The sequence below is a fragment of the Oncorhynchus nerka genome, linkage group LG8, assembly GCF_034236695.1.
Source record: "Oncorhynchus nerka isolate Pitt River linkage group LG8, Oner_Uvic_2.0, whole genome shotgun sequence".
NCBI lineage: Eukaryota > Metazoa > Chordata > Actinopteri > Salmoniformes > Salmonidae > Oncorhynchus > Oncorhynchus nerka.
The window spans coordinates 15,707,955-15,725,874 of NC_088403.1; the positions used below are offsets into that span (position 1 = coordinate 15,707,955).

Below are 17,920 nucleotides of genomic sequence, written 5' to 3' on the forward strand. Positions count from 1 at the left end.
GTGAAAATGTACAAGTATAAATTACTTAACCAAATGGCAAAAAAAATTTTTACGGATAGCCAGAGGCACACTGCAACACTCAGACATCAAATCAAACTGTCACATGCACTGAATACAAGTGTAGACCTTTACCGGGCTTGGAAGTATTTCTGTCTGTAATAAGGCCTGTGTGTGGAAAAACTCATGATTGGCTGGGCCTATGCCCACCCATGGCTGCACCTAGCATTCTAGCTATTCCCATATACTTCTAGGCATAAGCACAATGCATTGACATCTATGGTAGCAGCTAACATGCTAGCTATTCCCATAGACTAACAGGCAATGTGCTAACGCTAGTTACAATTAATAGCCAAAATATTGCACAAAGACACTTAAGATGGCGGCGCATAAATTGTTGCAAATGTAACAGTATGACTTTAGACCGTCCCTTCGCCCATACCAGGGACCCTCTGCACACATCAGCCACCCACGAAGCATCGTTACCCATCGCTCTACAAAAGCCGCGGCCCTTGCAGAGCAAGGGGAACCACTACTTCAAGGTCTCAGGGCAAGTGACGTCACGATCGAACCGCTATTTAGCGCGCACCACCGCTGACTAGCTAGCCGTTTCACATCCGTTACACAAACCTGTATTTAATAATGGAGCATTTTCTATAGGTATTTCAATGCAACTAGCTATAGAAGTTCTGAATACACCAGTGACTTCCGAAATGAGAACGAAGAAGGTATAGCCAGGTTGGTCGAAATTCTGCTGATTATGGCTAAACAGCAGCTAATTAGCCAACAAAGCGAAGTTACCACCTGAACATGAAATACACTGTCAGAAATGGTTATTTATATAATATAGTGATAGGGGTGTTATTATAAATTGTTTTTAATTTAACTAGGCAAGTCAGCTAAGAACAAGTTATTATTTACAACGACGGTCTAGGAACAGTGGGTTAACTGCCTTGTACAGGGGCAGAACGACAGATGTGTACCTTGTCAGCTCCGGGATTCGATCTTTCGGTTACTGGCCCAACGCTCTAGGCTACCTGCCGCTCCAATAATGTAGTGACAGGAACGACAAATCAATATGAAGGATAGATAAATAATAGCAAATATTGTAAGGATCGAAAAGGTTGTTGTGGCACAATTTTGCAAAGACTCTTACACATTGGGGTATAGTTTCAAGAACGCTTTTAGCACGTAATGCAACGCAGCAATTTTGAATGCAACCCTCATCTTAGTTCCAAACTACGCAGTTCCGGTCTGTATTTCCGGCATAACAAAAATGGCGTCCTCCACTAACGAAGGAAGCGTGAATGAAACGCGGTCAGGGAAGAAGTCGAAAAAGAATACAAACCAAGGTATTACAACGGTATTGTCTAGTATCAGAAACAAATGTATTATTTCTTAATAATAGTCCACGTTTCTGGATACATGTATCTGAGCAGAAGCCTGATTTCCCTTGATTTGTGTAGCTCGCGCCCGGCCTCATGCTTATTTATGGTGCTAGTAGGAGCACTGCTTGAAGACTGCTACCAATTTGTTCTCAGTGAAAGAACGGTTGTTCTATGGGAAAACGTGCATGCAATTTACCTACCTAGTTATGAAGCTAACTATAACGTCAGGTGTGTTATATCCTAGCTTCTAATCTTGTATTTTCAGTGGATGAATCTCAACTCTTCACTGTTCCCGATGGATGGAAGGAGCCAGCATTCACAAAAGATGACAACCCCAAAGGTCTCCTGGAGGAGAGCAGTTTCGCCACTCTCTTTCCGAAGTATAGAGAGGCATACCTGAAAGAATGCTGGCCACTGGTGCAAAAAGCATTAGGCGATTCAGTAAGTTAAGCCAATTAAAAGGGAAATATGCAGTTGAAATAATAACAAAGCGTCCATTCTGATACGGGTTTGGTTAAAAGCTGAGGGACGTTGCTGGAGAAATGTAGCCACTCAAATTCATAGACAGCTATGAATGCAAGGATTTAACCATCCATGAGATCAAGTTATAGCTTTAACAATGTCTCGAGGCTATAGTGTCTCCATTGTTTATTGGATTATAAAAACGTATTTTGGGCTCTGATGGGCAGTTGAACTAAGCCCACGAGGCAGTTATATGGTCTATTCCAGGCCATATATAATTAAAACGTTAAAAAAATTGTTGTAGGAATAGTAGAAAATTAGCAGAATGTCGCCAAAATCCATCTCACTCCATCGTCTCACACTGCCGGGCAGTGGGCTTCCTCTCACCACCATATTTGGTAGTGAGTAGCAATATGGCCAAAATATTATATCACGGTATTTAAATTTAAAAAATGTATGGTGTGACAGTCTTTTTTAAAAAGTTTTTGAATAATAAAAGTTCTACATTTGCTTTGAGTAGTGAATGATCCTAGGGTGGCAACACATACATTATAAGTGATTTCGATGAGTCTCCATTCTGATTTTTTTTTACTGTTCAATTCAACTTCAACCAAAACAAATTTCAGCACTTATTATTTCTGCATTTCCTGCACTCAATTGCAGTGGTGGAAAAAGTACCCAATTGTTATACATTAGTAAAAGTATAGATGCGTTTGCATTAATAGAAAATGACTCAAGTAAAAGTGTCACCCGGTAAAATACTACTTGAGTAAAAGTCTAAAAGTATTTGGTTTTAAATATACGTAAGTATCAAAAGGAAATGTAATTGATATAATGTACTTAATTATCAAAAATAAAAGTATAAATAATTTCAAATTCCTTATATTAAGCAAACCAGATGGCACCATTTTCTTGTTTAAATTTTTTTTTATGGATAGCCAGGGGCACACTCCAACACTCAGACATAATTTACAAACAAAGCATTTGTGTTTAGTGAGTCCTCAAGATCCGAGGCAGTGGATGACCAGGGATGTTCTCTTGAAAAGTGCGTGAATTGGACCATTTTTCTGTCCTGCTAAGCATTCAAAATGTAACGAGTACTTTTAGGTGTCAGGGATAATGTATGGCGTAAAAAGTAAATTATTTTGTTTAGGAATGTGGTAAAGTAAATGTTGTCAAAAATAAAATAAAAACAGTATAGGACAGATACAAAAAAACTACTTAACTAGTACTTGAAAGTATGTTTTACTTAAGAAGTACTTTAAATAATTTTTGCTTGGGTACTTTACACCACTGCTCAATTGAGAATTTCCACACTGCCACGTAGGGCTGCACGATATGGGCAAATAATCTAGGATGTATTTTTAACCAAATGTTGCAATTGCGATGTGACTTGTGAATTAGAGCAAAGCTGTTGGAATCATGGAAATATAATGACTATTCTAATTCTATAGTTAGATTATAATAGTGGGCACTTTGAATACAGTGTTTGAGATGACAATGAATTAAAATGCCCGGTAGGAGTTATTGTGATTGGGTAGGAACTAAATTGTTAGTAAGTGTTTCCTAGGGGACCCTATAAGCTTTGGCTACATTTCATGTGTTCTCTTAGCTACTTGATGTAGCTAACATATTCTTGCTTTGCATATTCCTCTTTGATTTAGAAGATACTGTTGCACAAACAACATGCTGATTTAGGTATACACCATCACTAGTATTATCAGGCTGTATTAGGTAGCTATGTTTGCTCATACTCAGTATCTTTATTAGCTAGTTATTAGCATTAGTGGCTAACAATTACTGTCTCAAGATTTAGAGCAACTTGCTAAGAAAAGACAGACTAGCTGTTTGCTGATGTAAGAAACACAAACTAATAGTGTCATTATAGAACGCTAGTGGATTATTATTAAGAAGCAAAGTGAAAAGCCTCGTGGTTGAGGAACATCTAATGCGCTCCTTGAGTGACATGGCAAGGTCTGTGTGGAAAGTGGCACGGAGAGAAAGTGGAGCGAGATGACTCAAGTAGCGAAGTGAATTATAAAAATTGACATTACACATGGTGTATCATATTTAACAAACCAAACATTCGGTATAGAAGGTAAAGTTAAAAACCCAAACCGGTCCCTGCATCAATACCAGTATATCATGAAATATGGTATACCGCCCAGCCCTAGTAGCAACGCCAACCGGATGCTTCACATTTACACATCCGGTGAAATATCTGGCTCATTAATCTGTCTGTGGTGTCACTGTCTGGACCAGCCCCTATGTTATTGTTTTTGTTTTGTGGATGAAACAGAGGAGAGGTGTGGTAAGAAATGGCAGTACGTATTCTGCTGTTCTATAGCGTGTGCAACACAGGAGGTTGGTGGCACCTTCATTGGGGAGAATGGGCTTGTGGTAATGATTGGAATAGTATCAAACACATGTTTTCCATGTGTGATGCCATTCCATTTACTCTTTTCCAGCCATTATGAGCTGTCCTCCTATCAGCAGCCTCCACTCGACTGTGCAATGATGTCTCAGGCGTACATTTTTGTTTCCAGTAACTTCTTTGTTGTAAGATCACAATGTGACGAGGTAGTTTCACCATTAAGGGTTCCAGCTTTAAGAATAATGTTACATGTTGACAAGAGTTGATCCATTCTTATCAGCCCATGTATAGGTGTCTGTGAACATGCAGATATGTAGCCATGTGAGGATGAATGATCCTCTCCTAGATTTAGGCACACAGCCTTTAAATTGTCCAAAACATTGATGTTCTGCTTTTCTTCCTCATCAACAGCACATCAAGGCCACCCTGGATTTGATCGAGGGCAGCATCACGGTTTGCACCACCAAAAAGACCTTTGACCCATATGCAGTTGTGAGGGCACGGGACCTAATCAAGCTGTTGGCCAGAAGTGTGCCGTTTGAGCAGGTAGGCATGCTCTCTTGTTCATCAATTCATAGTTGAACTTCCAACAATGATCCTGATAATGGAAGAATAGTCAAAACTCTATACTTACCCCAAAGAAAGAAACCAGTACAAGCATCTTCATTTGGTTGATGTTTTCTTCTGTCTTCCACCTTTAGGCCGTGCGTATTTTGGAGGATGACATGGCGTGTGACATCATGAAAATTGGCACGCTGGTCAGAACCAGAGAACGGTTTGTGAAGAGGAGGCAGAGACTCATCGGACCTAAAGGATCTACACTCAAGGTGCGTCTTGTTCAACCGTGCAGCCAGGGAGAGCGTTCAATGGGATACATAGTAGATTTGTGTTTAGATGTTAGCATCACTAGGTGGCAGCATAGTGTTATTAACACCTCCCAACGTTTCAGAATCAGTCAGCTCATCAAATCAAAGTTTATTTTAGCTCTCCTCTCAACAGTGCTACAACAACAAAAATATTGAATTCAAATAGGTCGAAGGAAAAAATGAGGACAGTATATAGCTGAAGAAATATAAAAGTAAAAGCACTTATTCAAAGTAAGTATATTTACTCTTGTAGGGGATATGGAGATGGAATTATTCTGTGCTGTAAGAAGCACTGTGCAGTGAGAAGTTTACAGTTCTGTTGGTCTTCTGTACAGGATACACATGGTATACAGCACAGGCGGTCGTAGTAGCGCTACTGTCGGCGGTCGTGGTAGCGGTACTGTCGGCGGTCGTAGTAGCGGTACTGTCGGCGGTCGTACTACTGTCGGGCGGTCGTAGTAGCGGTACTGTCGGCGGTCGTAGTAGCGGTACTGTCGGCGGTCGTAGTAGCGGTACTGTCGGCGGTCGTAGTAGGTAGCGGTACTGTCGGCGGTCGTAGTAGCGGTACTGTCGGCGGTCGTAGTAGCGGTACTGTCGTCGTAGTAGCGGTCGTGGTAGCGGTCGTACGGTACTGTCGGGCGGTCGTAGTAGCGTAGTCGGGCGGTCGTAGTAGCGGTACTGTCGGGCGGTCGTAGTAGCGGTACTGTCGGTGGTAGCGGTACTGTCGGGCGGTCGTAGTAGCGGTACTGTCGGCGGTCGTAGTAGCGGTACTGTCGGCGGTCGTAGTAGCGGTACTGTCGGCGGTCGTAGTAGCGGTACTGTCGGTGGTAGCGGTACTGTCGGCGGTCGTAGTAGCGGTACTTGTCGGGCGGTACGGTACTTGTCGGGCGGTCGTAGTAGCGGTACTGTCGGCGGTACTGTCGGCGGTCGTAGTCGGTACTACTGTCGGCGGTCGTGGTACTGTCGGTACTACTGTCGGGCGGTCGTGGTAGCGGTAGTAGCGCGGTACTGTCGGCGGTCGTGGTAGCGGTACTGTCGGCGGTCGTGGTAGCGTACTGTCGGCGGTCGTGGTAGCGGTACTGTCGGCGGTCGTGGTAGCGGTACTGTCGGCGGTCGTGGCGGTACTGTCGGGCGGTCGTGGTAAGCGGTACTGTCGGGCGGTCGTGTACTTGTCGGGCGGTCGTAGCGGTACTGTCGGGCGGTCGTGTAGCGGTACTCGTCTGTCGGCGGTCGTGGTAGCGGTACTGTCGGCGGTCGTGTCGGCGGTCGTAGCCGGCGGTCGTACTGTCGGCGGTACTGTCGGCGGTCGTGGTAGCGGTACTGTCGGCGGTCGTGGCGGTAGCGGTACTGTCGGCGGTCGTGGCAGCGGTACTGTCGGCGGTCGTGGCAGCGGTACTGTCGGCAGATGGAGATTGCTCTCCGTGGAACACATTCAACCTCCCTCTTACAGGCATTTATCTAACCTGTTTCCACCTCAGGCATTGGAGCTGCTCACCAATTGCTACGTCATGGTGCAGGGGAACACTGTGTCAGCCCTGGGACCCTTCAACGGCCTCAAAGAGGTAAGCGCTGATTTCCTCAATCAGGACCATGTTCAGTAGGTTACACCATAGCAAAACATTTTTGTTGGTGCGGGCGGTCGAGTACTACTGTCGGGACGGTCGAGTAGCGGTCGGCGGTCGTAGTAGCGTACTGTCGGCGGTCGTAACTGTGCGGCGGTACTTGTCGGGCGGTCGTGGTGGCGGTACTTGTCGGGCGGTCGTGGTGGCGGTACTGTCGGGCGGTCGTGGTGGCGGTACTGGGGCGGTCGTGGTGGCCGTACTGTCGGGCGGTCGTGGTGGCGGTACTGTCGGGCGGTCGTGGTGGCGGTACTGTCGGCGGTCGTCGGTGGCCGCATTGTCGGGCGGCGTCGTGGTGGCCGGTCGGGTGGCCGCATTGTCGGCGGTCGTGGGCGGCCGGTCGGCGGTCGTGGCGCCAGACTGTCGGCGGTCGTGGCGGCCGCATTGTCGGCGCGGTCGTGGGCGGCCGAGCACTGTCGGGCGGTCGTGGCGGCCGTATATGCGTTTTTAGGTAGTACCTCTCCATTTCATTACGTTTCTAAATGCTTTCTCCCTACTGAGCACTATGCTGCTCTCTCCCTTAACCACGCACTGGAACCACTGAAATAAGCCTGTTGAATTCATCAGGTGTCTATTTCTGCTATGGTAACAAATAATTTATTGAATTGGTTTAGATCCCCCCTCTCCATAGGGAGATTAGGCCGTACAAATTTTGCAAGTGATGGTAATGAATCCCTTTCAGGTGCATACTATCACTATTGCCTCGGAAGCTAAGCAGGGTTGTTCCTGGTCGGTCCCTGGATGGGAGACCAGATTCTGCTGGAAGTGGTGTTGGAAGGCCAGTAGGAGGCACTCTTTTCTCTAGTTTACATTGTTTTTTTATCCCAATGCCCCAGGACAGTGATTGGGGACATTGCCCTGTGTAGGGTGCAGTCTTTTGGATTGGGACATAAAACGGGTGTCCTGACTCTCTGTGGTCACTAAAGATCCCATGGCAGTTATCATGAGAGTAAGGGTGAACCCCGGTGTCCTGGCTAAATTCCCAATCTGGCCCTCATAGCATCATGGTCACCTAATCATCCCCATCCTCTAATTGACTAATTTCTCTCCCGTTACTATTCCGCAGGTTGTTGCTGTAAATGAGAATGTGGCCCAGCGTCGTCCGGGTTAGGGGAGGGTTTCCTTTTCCCGTCGCGCTCTAGCAACTCCTTGTGGTGGGCCGGGCGCCTGCAAGCTGACTCCGGTCGCCAGCTGTACTGTGTTTCTTCTGACACATTGGTGCGGCTGGCTTCCGGGATTAAGCAAGCAGTGTGTCAAGAAGCAGTGCGGCTTGGCAGGGTCGTGTTTCGTAGGATGCATGGCTCTCGGCCTTCGCCTCTCCCGAGTCCATAGGGGAGTTGCAGCGATGGGACAAGACTAACTACCAATTGGATATCACGAAATTGGGGGGAAAAAGTATATTAAACTTCTCTGGAGTGAGCAACAATTGTATTTTTTTTTGTGCTCTAAGTGACTCGATTATTATCTGCTAAAATATTATTTTTCATATGTAGGTACGGAAAGTGGTGTTGGATACCATGAAGAACATCCACCCCATCTACAACATCAAGGTAATTGATACCTTTCTCCTCCACATCCAATTTGGAGGAGAAAGGTGGTCTATGTGGTACTTTGTCATGGTTCGTGGTAAACTTAAAGCAACCGACACTGTTCTATGTAAGAGGATGTGGGGTTTTGTTGACGCCACAGAGGAAGTCCAAAACAAACTGGAGTCCTTTAGAATTGATGACTTGAACTTACCATGATCCCAAAAGGGGAAGTTTGAAGTTCCTTGACAGCTGAGAACAACATGCTTCAGACCGACTTATTCTATCCGTCATAACTTATTTTCAAGTTTTTTAATGTGTTTGGACAGTTGTTTACAAATTCCTTTATTCCGATTGGCTCTCGTACACGGTTGTCAACAATAACCAAAATCTTAGCAAAACAACACTTGTTAGTTGTCCTTGTAGTGGATGTTTTTTTTTAATATGGTCAGGAAGGAAGCCATACTTAAGCTTTCTAAGCAGTCAAAGAAATAAAAAATGTGAGGTGTTGCTTCTTTAATGCTGTGGCTCAAGGGACTTAAAGGAGCAATCCTTTAAATCCCATGAGGGATGGGCCTTTGAGAAATGTAACCACTCAAATTCATAGACGGCTATGGATGCAAGGACTGATCCAAGATATCAAAATGATAGTTTAAAGATTTTTGTTGAAGCTACACCGTGTTTGTTTACAATGACATTGTTTACAAACAATCTTATATTTTGGGTTCTGCCGAATTATACTCTTCACGAATCAATGGGTGTGTATGACAAGAAGAAAAAGAACAAGGGATATATATAGATATATATATATATATATATTATATTTTATTTATTTAAAAGTACAAAAATGGATGTAGCAATTGCAGATTGCCCCTTTTTAATGAAGGAACTGGCTTGAACTACTGCATCCTTTCTGGAGCTTTGCCATGTAGTTACCAGCATGTCGTCTGACTTCAACCGCCCTCAGTTTCAATAATCCAAGTTAATTCTTCCAACACGTTTCTCCCTCTTTCCTCTTGCGACCGTTCGATTGGGGTCGACCGCAGACGCTCATGATCAAGCGCGAGCTGTCCAAGGACCCCGAGCTGCGGCTGCAGAGCTGGGAGCGATTCCTACCCAACTTCCGACACAAGAACCTGACCAAGCGCAAGGAGCCTAAGAAAAAGACGACAAAGAAGGAGTACACGCCTTTCCCCCCGCAGCAGCCTGAGAGCCAGGTTAGTGGGTCAGAACCACCACCCCCCGCAGCAGCCTGAGAGCCAGGTTAGTGGGTCAGAACCACCACCCCCCGCAGCAGCCTGAGAGCCAGGTTAGTGGGTCAGAACCCCCCCCAGCAGCAGCCTGAGCCTGAGAGCCAGGTTAGTGGGTCAGAACCACCCCCCCCGCAGCAGCCTGAGAGCCAGGTTAGTGGGTCAGAACCACTATGCAGGCATGATGTATTTATTTGTGTCGGTTCCTGTGTCATACAACATGTCAGCCCAGTATACTAATCTTCATGTAGATGGCACGTCAACCGTAGCATACAAAGTGCAAGCACAGTACAATAAAAAATATATATTTTTAAAGTTCAGTTTCAAGATAACACAGGACATTGACAAGTCCTCTTCCACATACTGTAACAGGGGTGTGTAATAACTTTGGCTCCAGGCCCACATTGGGATTTCAAAATTCAGCGGGGGGCACAGATTTTTTTCAAACTGATTTGTAAGTCAAAAGCAATTTGCGAGCTGGAAAAAGGGCACTTATATATATATATATTTTTTTATTAGTTCATTATTTCTACATAATTTTTATTTAGTTTTAGAAGTTCAAGAGTGGCCTGGAAATTATTACTCCAAGCCACTCTTGAACGTCTTATGAATATATTTTAAACTGCCTCTTTTCCGGCCCGCAAATTGCTTAGAAGTTCCCAATCTTCTTTTTGAATCATCCTTGTACTATAACATACAACAGCCATAGAGCCTAACATCAACAGATGACTTGGTCTATAACTACTTGATATAACCCATCCATCACTAAACCTATCACTAAGCTTGTTCAAACCCATGTTCCTGGATTCACTGTGTTGTGTTTCCTGGTTGTCTAGATTGACAAGGAACTGGCAACGGGAGAGTTCTTCCTTCGAGAGAGTGTTAAGAAGAGGAAGAAGATGGAGGAGATAAAGGTAACCATGGATATCACTTGGCTGTTATCACTGGACCTGATAGCTATGCACCAGTTACTGTTTGTATAGCATTGCATGAGAAACTAATGACCTTCAAAAGACACACAACAGGATTTACTGTGCCAAATCCATTTGTCCTATGCCTGATTGTGTCTGTGTTTCCAAGGTGAAACAAGCCGAGGTGTTGTCTAAGAGGCAAGAGGAGCGAAACAGGGCCTTTATTCCTCCTAAGGAGAAACCTGTTATGAAGAAGACCAACAAAGGTACAGTGAATCATTTGAATAATTATGTTCTTAACTACCTTCTCTCCACCTGACCTTTGCACCCACTTCCTTCAAGCCTTGCCAGAGGTGTTCAGAAACATTCTATTCTCAATTATAATAAAATGATTTTATGCACTTTGAAATTATTCTTCTAGAATGAAAATCACTTAACAAATGTAATTATTATCATTAACTGATTAAATGAAGCATTGCCTGAGCACATACTCCCACACAGCCACACCTAGCTGTTTAATATGTTATTTTTCTTTTACCATGTTTTTTTCTAGCTCCCTCAGAAGCCAAAATCAACATTGAGGCCATCAAGGCTAAGGTAAGGAAAGCCAAGACCAAGAAGCTAGGAGCCCCCTCTGTTAACCCTGTCCCACAGACCAAACCCGCCTATGACAAGAAGAAAAAGAACAAGGGCTAACCTTGGAAAAGCTTGGACAATGGACAATATTCACTATTGCTGCATTCAAACGAGGTATGCAGATCACTAGCGTGAAGGACGTCAGGTTTGTCAGGACATGGGTTTGTCTAAAGATGTATTTGGGATATTAATATAATATCCCCAATTCCTCAGAGATGAATCTTCCTCATAGTTTTGATGAAATGAATATGGAATGCCTCTGTCCTCAGTAGAGGAGACAGTATACAGTAAAGGTGTCTCCCTATATGTGACACCCAATGCCCCAGTGTTACCTAGTTAGCCTGTGACCGAGGCCTGTTCTTCAATATTGTTTAGCAACTGTTTGTAAGACGTGCACAGAATGTGGTTCACCTGGTTTATCCCGACGCCACAGATTCCTCCTCAAGTCCTAATCCTCAGAACAACTTGTACTGCTTTCCACCAACACCTGTCCATGTTAATATTTACAGTAAGCACTCTACTTTATGAAGACTGCGAGTATAATGGCTTATGATGCAGTTAATGCATTGGAAGGCTAGTAATGTTTCATAATGATGCTGACTTAGTCTGTTAATGTATACTCATTAAAAAAAACATGCATACTATTAAAAGCCTTTTTATAGTCCTTTATTATAAATGATTAACAAGGTATTAAGCTATATACCTGCAGGCTTTGAGAAAAGGCACTAAAAGTTTTCGTTCATGATTAAATGAACATTGTTGTCGTGTGCTGCTACAGGCGTCAAGTGTTGCAGAAATGGGCCTAGAGGACTGCTGAATAGTGACATAGCATTGTGATGTTTAGGAGAACTGTGTGTTGGGCTGCATTCTTTGTAATTTGGTGTTGCTACTTCTAAAAACCCAATAAAACAAGTATATGATCATCTCTTATTCTGTATTTGTAGAATTGATTTTCCTGTTAGGCCAAATGAGATGATTTTCGACACCGCTCTTCAACCTTCATAAGCTCTTGTGTTATGAGTTCTGCTGTCAGTGGTTGGTGAGCCTGGTCCCAGACTTGTTTGTGCTTTTGCCAACACCATTGCTCATTGTTAAGCAAACATGATTTTGGGGGGAGAAACCGTTAATTTCAAAAATGTAACTTAACAGAAACACAGATTGTGACATTTTATGTATGAGCTATTTGAGACCTATTTTTCCTGCTCTTATTTGAGGCATTGTTTACTTTAGAGGGCTTGGCCGTATAGTTTGTATTAAAGACTGCTATTGTTTACTTTAGAGGGCTTGGCCGTATAGTTTGTATTAAAGACTGCCATTGTTTACTTTAGAGGGCTTGGCCGTATAGTTTGTATTAAAGACTGCTATTGTTTACTTTAGAGGGCTTGGCCGTGTAGTTTGTATTAAAGACTGCTATTGTTTACTTTAGAGGGCTTGGCCGTATAGTTTGTATTAAAGACTGCCATTGTTTACTTTAGAGGGCTTGGCCGTATAGTTTGTATTAAAGACTGCCATTGTTTACTTTTGTTTAGAGGGCTTGGCCGTATAGTTTGTATTAAAGACTGCCATTGTTTACTTTAGAGGGCTTGGCCGTATAGTTTGTATTAAAGGCTGCTGCCTAACTCCTTGAGGTCAGTAAATCAACTTTTGGTTACGTTTTGGGGTAAACTTTCCCTTTAACACATTAATGGAAGCAGCAAAAGCAGCATATACATTTTAGTAGTAGTTCACTTTATTGTACCACAATGGGAGTTTGGTTTGAGGCTCTGCAGGAATTTTAAAAAGACAGGACCACATTGAGAAAGCCATGACAACAATGAGAACAGTGCAGGTCAATCTAAACCTCTCAGCTATTTGTAAAAAAATATGCTTGGGTACAGTCTGTGTACTCCAAATGCGGCCACAAAGGTGAGGAGAAGGGCCAGGGGTCGGATGGCCAATATGGCCATGCAGCAGGGGCCACAGGTGGCCAGGGTGGGGTCCCAGTCGGGGGTCCATCTGTAACCTGTACACAGGTGAGAAAAGTAAAGGCAAATGTTGGTCACAAAGAACACATTCTGCCGTTGTGGTTTAGGAAGTTCATTTAAATGAAGGGTTGCGTATTCAAAACATACTTTTCTGTTCATCTCGTTTTGGATTGTCTGTAAAGAGAGAAGACGAGGCAGATTTATTATGTCACCAATAGAAAATGATATTGGGTGTTGAACATGTAGCATGTACAAGGGAAAGAGTATTGGGTGTTGAAAGTGTAGCATGTAGCATGTACAAGGGAAAGAGTATTGGGTGTTGAACATGTAGCGTGTAGCATGTAGCATGTACAAGGGAAAGAGTATTGGGTGTTGAACGTGTAGCATGTACAAGGGAAAGAGTATTGGGTGTTGAACGTGTAGCATGTACAAGGGAAAGAGTATTGGGTGTTGAACGTGTAGCATGTACAAGGGAAAGAGTATTGGGTGTTGAACGTGTAGCATGTACAAGGGAAAGAGTATTGGGTGTTGAACGTGTAGCATGTAGCATGTACAAGGGAAAGAGTATTGGGTGTTGAACATGTAGCATGTACAAGGGAAAGAGTATTGGGTGTTGAACATGTAGCATGTACAAGGGAAAGAGTATTGGGGGTGTTGTGGAGGAATATGTTGAAGATTCAGACCATCACAGGGCTGTCCTGCATCTTATTTTATTGGGTGTGGGAAATGGTAGCTGACAGACTCACGGCAGAGCTTGGCCTGGCATTGATTGTTTGCACCCTCACAAGAGCTGCATTCTTCCAACCCGTTCTGGTATGGTAACATCTCAACCACGTTTCCCCTGGAGAAAGCAATGCACATCCTTTTAATTGATCTAAAATGTTTCCATATTTCTAAAATCAGAGCATCTTAGACTTTTTTTTTGTTTTGCCGAAAGGAAAGTACAATGTGTGCAAGGTTGCATAATTCCAATAACCTTTCAAAAAATCCCCAGGTGTTCCAGAAATGATTCATTTTGCATCATATGATGCAAAATTCATCATACCGGCTGCATTTCTGTATTTTGAATGTTATATACAGTTGATGTCAGATGTTTACATACACTTAGGTTGGAGTCATTAACTCGTTTTTCAACCACTCCACAAATTTCTTGTTAACAAACTATAGTTTTGGCAAGTCGGCTAGAACATCTACTTTGTGCATGACACAGGTGATTTTTCCAAAAATTGTTTACAGACAGATTATTTCACTTATTCACTGTATCACAATTCCAGTGGGTCAGACGTTTACATACACTAAGTTGACTGTGCCTTTAAACAGCTTGGAAAATTCAAGAAAATTATGTCATGGCTTTAAAAGCTTCTGATCGGCTAATTGACATAATTTGAGTCAATTGTAGGTGTACCTGTGGATGTATTTCAAGTCCTACCTTCAAACTCAGTGCCACTTTGCTTGACATCATGGGAAAATCAAAAGAAATCAGCCAAGACCTCAGAAAAAAATTGTAGACCTCCACAAGTCTGGTTAATCCTTGGGAGAAATTTCCAAATGCCTGAAGGTACCACGTTCATCTGTACAAACAATAGTACGCAAGTATAAACACCATGGGACCACACAGCCACCATACCGCTCAGGAAGGGGATGCGTTCTGTCTCCTAGAGACGAGCATACTTTGGTGTAAAAAATGCAAATCAAAAATGACCTTTGCAAAAGCAAAGGACCTTGTGAAGATGCTGGAGTGAATAGGTACAAAAGTATCTATATCCACAGTAAAACGAGTCCTATGTCGACATAACCTGAATGGCCGCTCAGCAAGGAAGAAGCCACTGCTCCAAAACCGCCATGAAAATGCCAGACTATGGTTTGCAACTGCACATGGGGACAAAGATCGTACTTTTTGGAGAAATGTCCTCTGGTCTGATGAAACAAAAATAGAACTGTTTGGCCATAATGACCATCGTTATGTTTGGAGGAAAAAGGGGGAGGCTTGCAAGCCGAAGAACACCATCCCAACCGTGAAGCACGGGGGTGGTAGCAGCATGTTTTGGTGGTGCTTTGCTGCAGGAGGGATTTGGTGCACTTGAGGTAAGAAAATTCTGTGAATATATTGAAGCAACATCTCAAGACATCAGACAGGAAGTTAAAGCCTGGTCGCAAATGGGTCTTCCAAATGGACAATGACCCCAAGCATACTTCCAAAGTTGTGGCAAAATGGCTTAAGGACAACAATGTCAAGGTATTGGAGTGGCCATCACAAAGCCCTGACCTCATTCCCAGAGAAAATGTGTGGGCAGAACTGAAAAAGCGTGTGCGAGCAAGGAGGCCAACAAACCTGACTCAGTTACACCAGCTCTGTCAGGAGGAATGGGCCAAAATTCACTGAACTTATTGTGGGAAGCTTGTGGGAGGCTACCCGAAACGTTTGACCCAAGTGAATCAATTTAAAGGCAATGCTACCAAATACTAATTGAGTGTATGTAAACTTCTGACCCACCGGGAATGTGATGAAATAAATAAAAGCTGAAATAAATCATTCTCTCTACTATTATTCTGACATTTCAAATTCTTAAAATAAAGTGGTGATCCTAACTGACCTAAGACAGGGTATTTTCACTATGATTAAAAGTCAGGAATTGTGAAAAACTAGATTTAAATGTATTTGGCTAAGGTGTATGTAAACTTCTGAATGTATCTTGAAATTGCTGACATGTAACACTTTTTGGTACTATATATACAATGGACTAATGAAACAAATACCAAAATAGTTTTGGGGTGGAATTTTCCTTTCAGTGTACATGAATTGTTAGATATTACTGCACTGTTGGAGCTAGAAACACACGCATTTCTTTACACCTGCAATAACATCTTCTAAATATGTGTATGTGACCAATACAATTTGATTTCATTTGGTATATCTGTGTATTCAGTCTGCCTTACGCTTTGTGAATGTAATAGGTGCATTCAGTCTGAATTACGCTTCGGCATAGTTACAAACAAATATGGCTCCCTCTTTATCAGAAAACAAAGTCCTGTCGACGCCATTTGGGCATATTTGGACGGCGCAACCAACCTTGTAGCTCGTCGCCCAAACAACCTGGGAATGCAAGCAAGCATACAGTCGGCAAAGATGATGAAATATTGAGTTCCCCTTTTATACCAATGTTTTCTACAATAGGTCAAATAGTGGGTGCTTATATTTGTTCTGTTTCACACATGTACAAGTGTGCAACCTGTGTGGTGTGAAATAGGTGTTTTTACATATCCCATGCTCCCTGGACAGCTTCGGAGAGTGTGGTCAAGGCCAGGGATCAACTGTTATTGATGGTGCCCCTGGTGCAATTAGGGTTAAGTGCCGTGCTCAAGGACAGATCAGTAAATGTTTCACCTAGTTGGCTCCGGGATTTGAACTAGCAATCTTTTGGTTATTGGCCCAACGCTAAAACTGCATTTTGTCATTTTGATGGTTTTTAGCAGTGATGCTGTTTTATTCAGTAGAGGACACGTACCTGTGTGTAGTGGCCACACATTTTTCCTGGTTTACACGCATTGCTTTGGTATGAGTAATCGTTCACTTCTTTGACCCAGAAATCCATGGCCTGCATGACGGAGAACGTGGAGGGCGGGTATCCTGCCCAGATGTTCTCTCCCACGGAGGAGAAGACAGGGTGGACCCGTCTGACCTCTTTCAGGTAGATGTTGTGCTGGAAATCACAGTGTCTTGCCCAGGCCCTTGCAGTGACGGCCAAGCCCTCATCCCACGTCTTGAAGAAAAAAAATGAAACCAAATTAGTGAGTGTCTAAAAAAATGACAGTATCTGTGATATGAAACTGATTACACGCCTCTATGGATCTGATTGGCTTGTCCTCCTTTCATTCTAACATTGTTTTACAGGGCTCTACAGTGCGACCATTTTACTTGCCTATGCGGCTACATATTTTGTCTTCGACCTGGAATTTTAATTTAGGTGCACCAGTGCGCCTCGAAAAATGTAGGATTCTAGCTTTATTACTTTACCTCAAATGTTTCATTGTGCTCCTACATTTCTTTGTGTGCGCCTACAGTTTTCAACTTAGGCGATACAAGTTCTTGTAAAAAAGGACAGTGTAGAGCCCTGTCTTATTCAACTATAGCTTACTCACAAGGCAATGTTTATATGCATTGTTGTTGCTTTAGGAAGCGTTTAAGCACTATTCATGTATTGCATATTCGTAATTGTCACTTTTCCAAATGCAAAAGCAATCAAATTCTGAATAATTTACATGGAACCAGTATTAGCTATATTATGGTATTACTGAGTTTTGACTTGGGAATACAGTGTTGCATGCTCTCATTTTTTAAACCTTTATTTAACTAGGCAAGTCAGTTAAGAACAAATTCTTATTTTCAATGACGGCCTTGGAACAGCGGGTTAACTGCCTGTTCAGGGGCAGAACGACAGATTTGTACCTTGTCAGTTCCGGTTACTAGTCCAACGCTCTAACCACTAGGCTACCCTGCCACCCCGTCTCATTGCCTCACTGCTTACCATGTAGAGCATATTTCTGGCTGGTGGATTCACAGAGGACCGGTTGTCGTTGTGTATCCTCACACAGTCGTCGATGAACTTCTTATCGGTGATGCCAGGAAATGGGTTGTACTCTGAGGACTCGATATTAGGGACAGATGAGCCCAGGAAAATCACAGCCCACAGCAATCCCTGCAGCAGTAGCTGCCCCATGCTTCAGGTACAGAGGATTGAACCAGGACAGGTCACAAACGTCTCACATCACATCTCCTTTCTCGGTAAAGCAGCTTGTTTCAAACAGGAACTGAGACGTCTGCATATTTTACTGCTGGATGGTGAGGAGGAAGGAAGTCGATGTGAAATGCTGTGAACTAGTGAGTCCATGTAGTAGTGTAATAAACTGGCAAAAGATGGAGGTAACC

The 17,920-nt window shown here is 43.3% G+C and overlaps 2 protein-coding genes across 3 annotated transcripts; one reads left to right on the forward strand and one right to left on the reverse strand.

Moving 5' to 3' along the window:
• The first annotated feature begins 1,240 nt into the window (after positions 1-1,240).
• Positions 1,241-11,959, forward strand: krr1 (KRR1 small subunit processome component homolog). The gene is made up of 10 exons (XM_065021419.1): positions 1,241-1,349; positions 1,651-1,826; positions 4,633-4,767; positions 4,923-5,048; positions 6,566-6,649; positions 8,200-8,256; positions 9,279-9,449; positions 10,319-10,396; positions 10,563-10,659; positions 10,947-11,959. The coding sequence occupies exons 1-10, from the start codon at positions 1,274-1,276 to the stop codon at positions 11,087-11,089; spliced, it is 1,143 nt and encodes a 380-aa protein (XP_064877491.1). The 5' UTR covers positions 1,241-1,273; the 3' UTR covers positions 11,090-11,959.
• A 777-nt stretch (positions 11,960-12,736) lies between these two features.
• On the reverse strand, positions 12,737-17,822 carry glipr1a (GLI pathogenesis-related 1a). 2 transcript variants are annotated; one of them, XM_065021420.1, is made up of 6 exons: positions 17,520-17,819; positions 16,500-16,754; positions 15,969-16,087; positions 13,740-13,834; positions 13,141-13,167; positions 12,737-13,031 (listed from the first exon to the last, which is right to left on the reverse strand). In XM_065021420.1, exons 1-6 carry the CDS (start codon positions 17,709-17,711, stop codon positions 12,877-12,879), a joined length of 843 nt encoding a protein of 280 aa, XP_064877492.1. In that variant the 5' UTR covers positions 17,712-17,819; the 3' UTR covers positions 12,737-12,876. The 2 variants fall into 2 exon arrangements, with proteins under 2 accessions (XP_064877492.1, XP_064877493.1); XM_065021421.1 differs by having other exon boundaries at positions 13,015-13,031; positions 13,677-13,834; positions 17,520-17,822.
• Between the last annotated feature and the right edge of the window lie 98 nt (positions 17,823-17,920).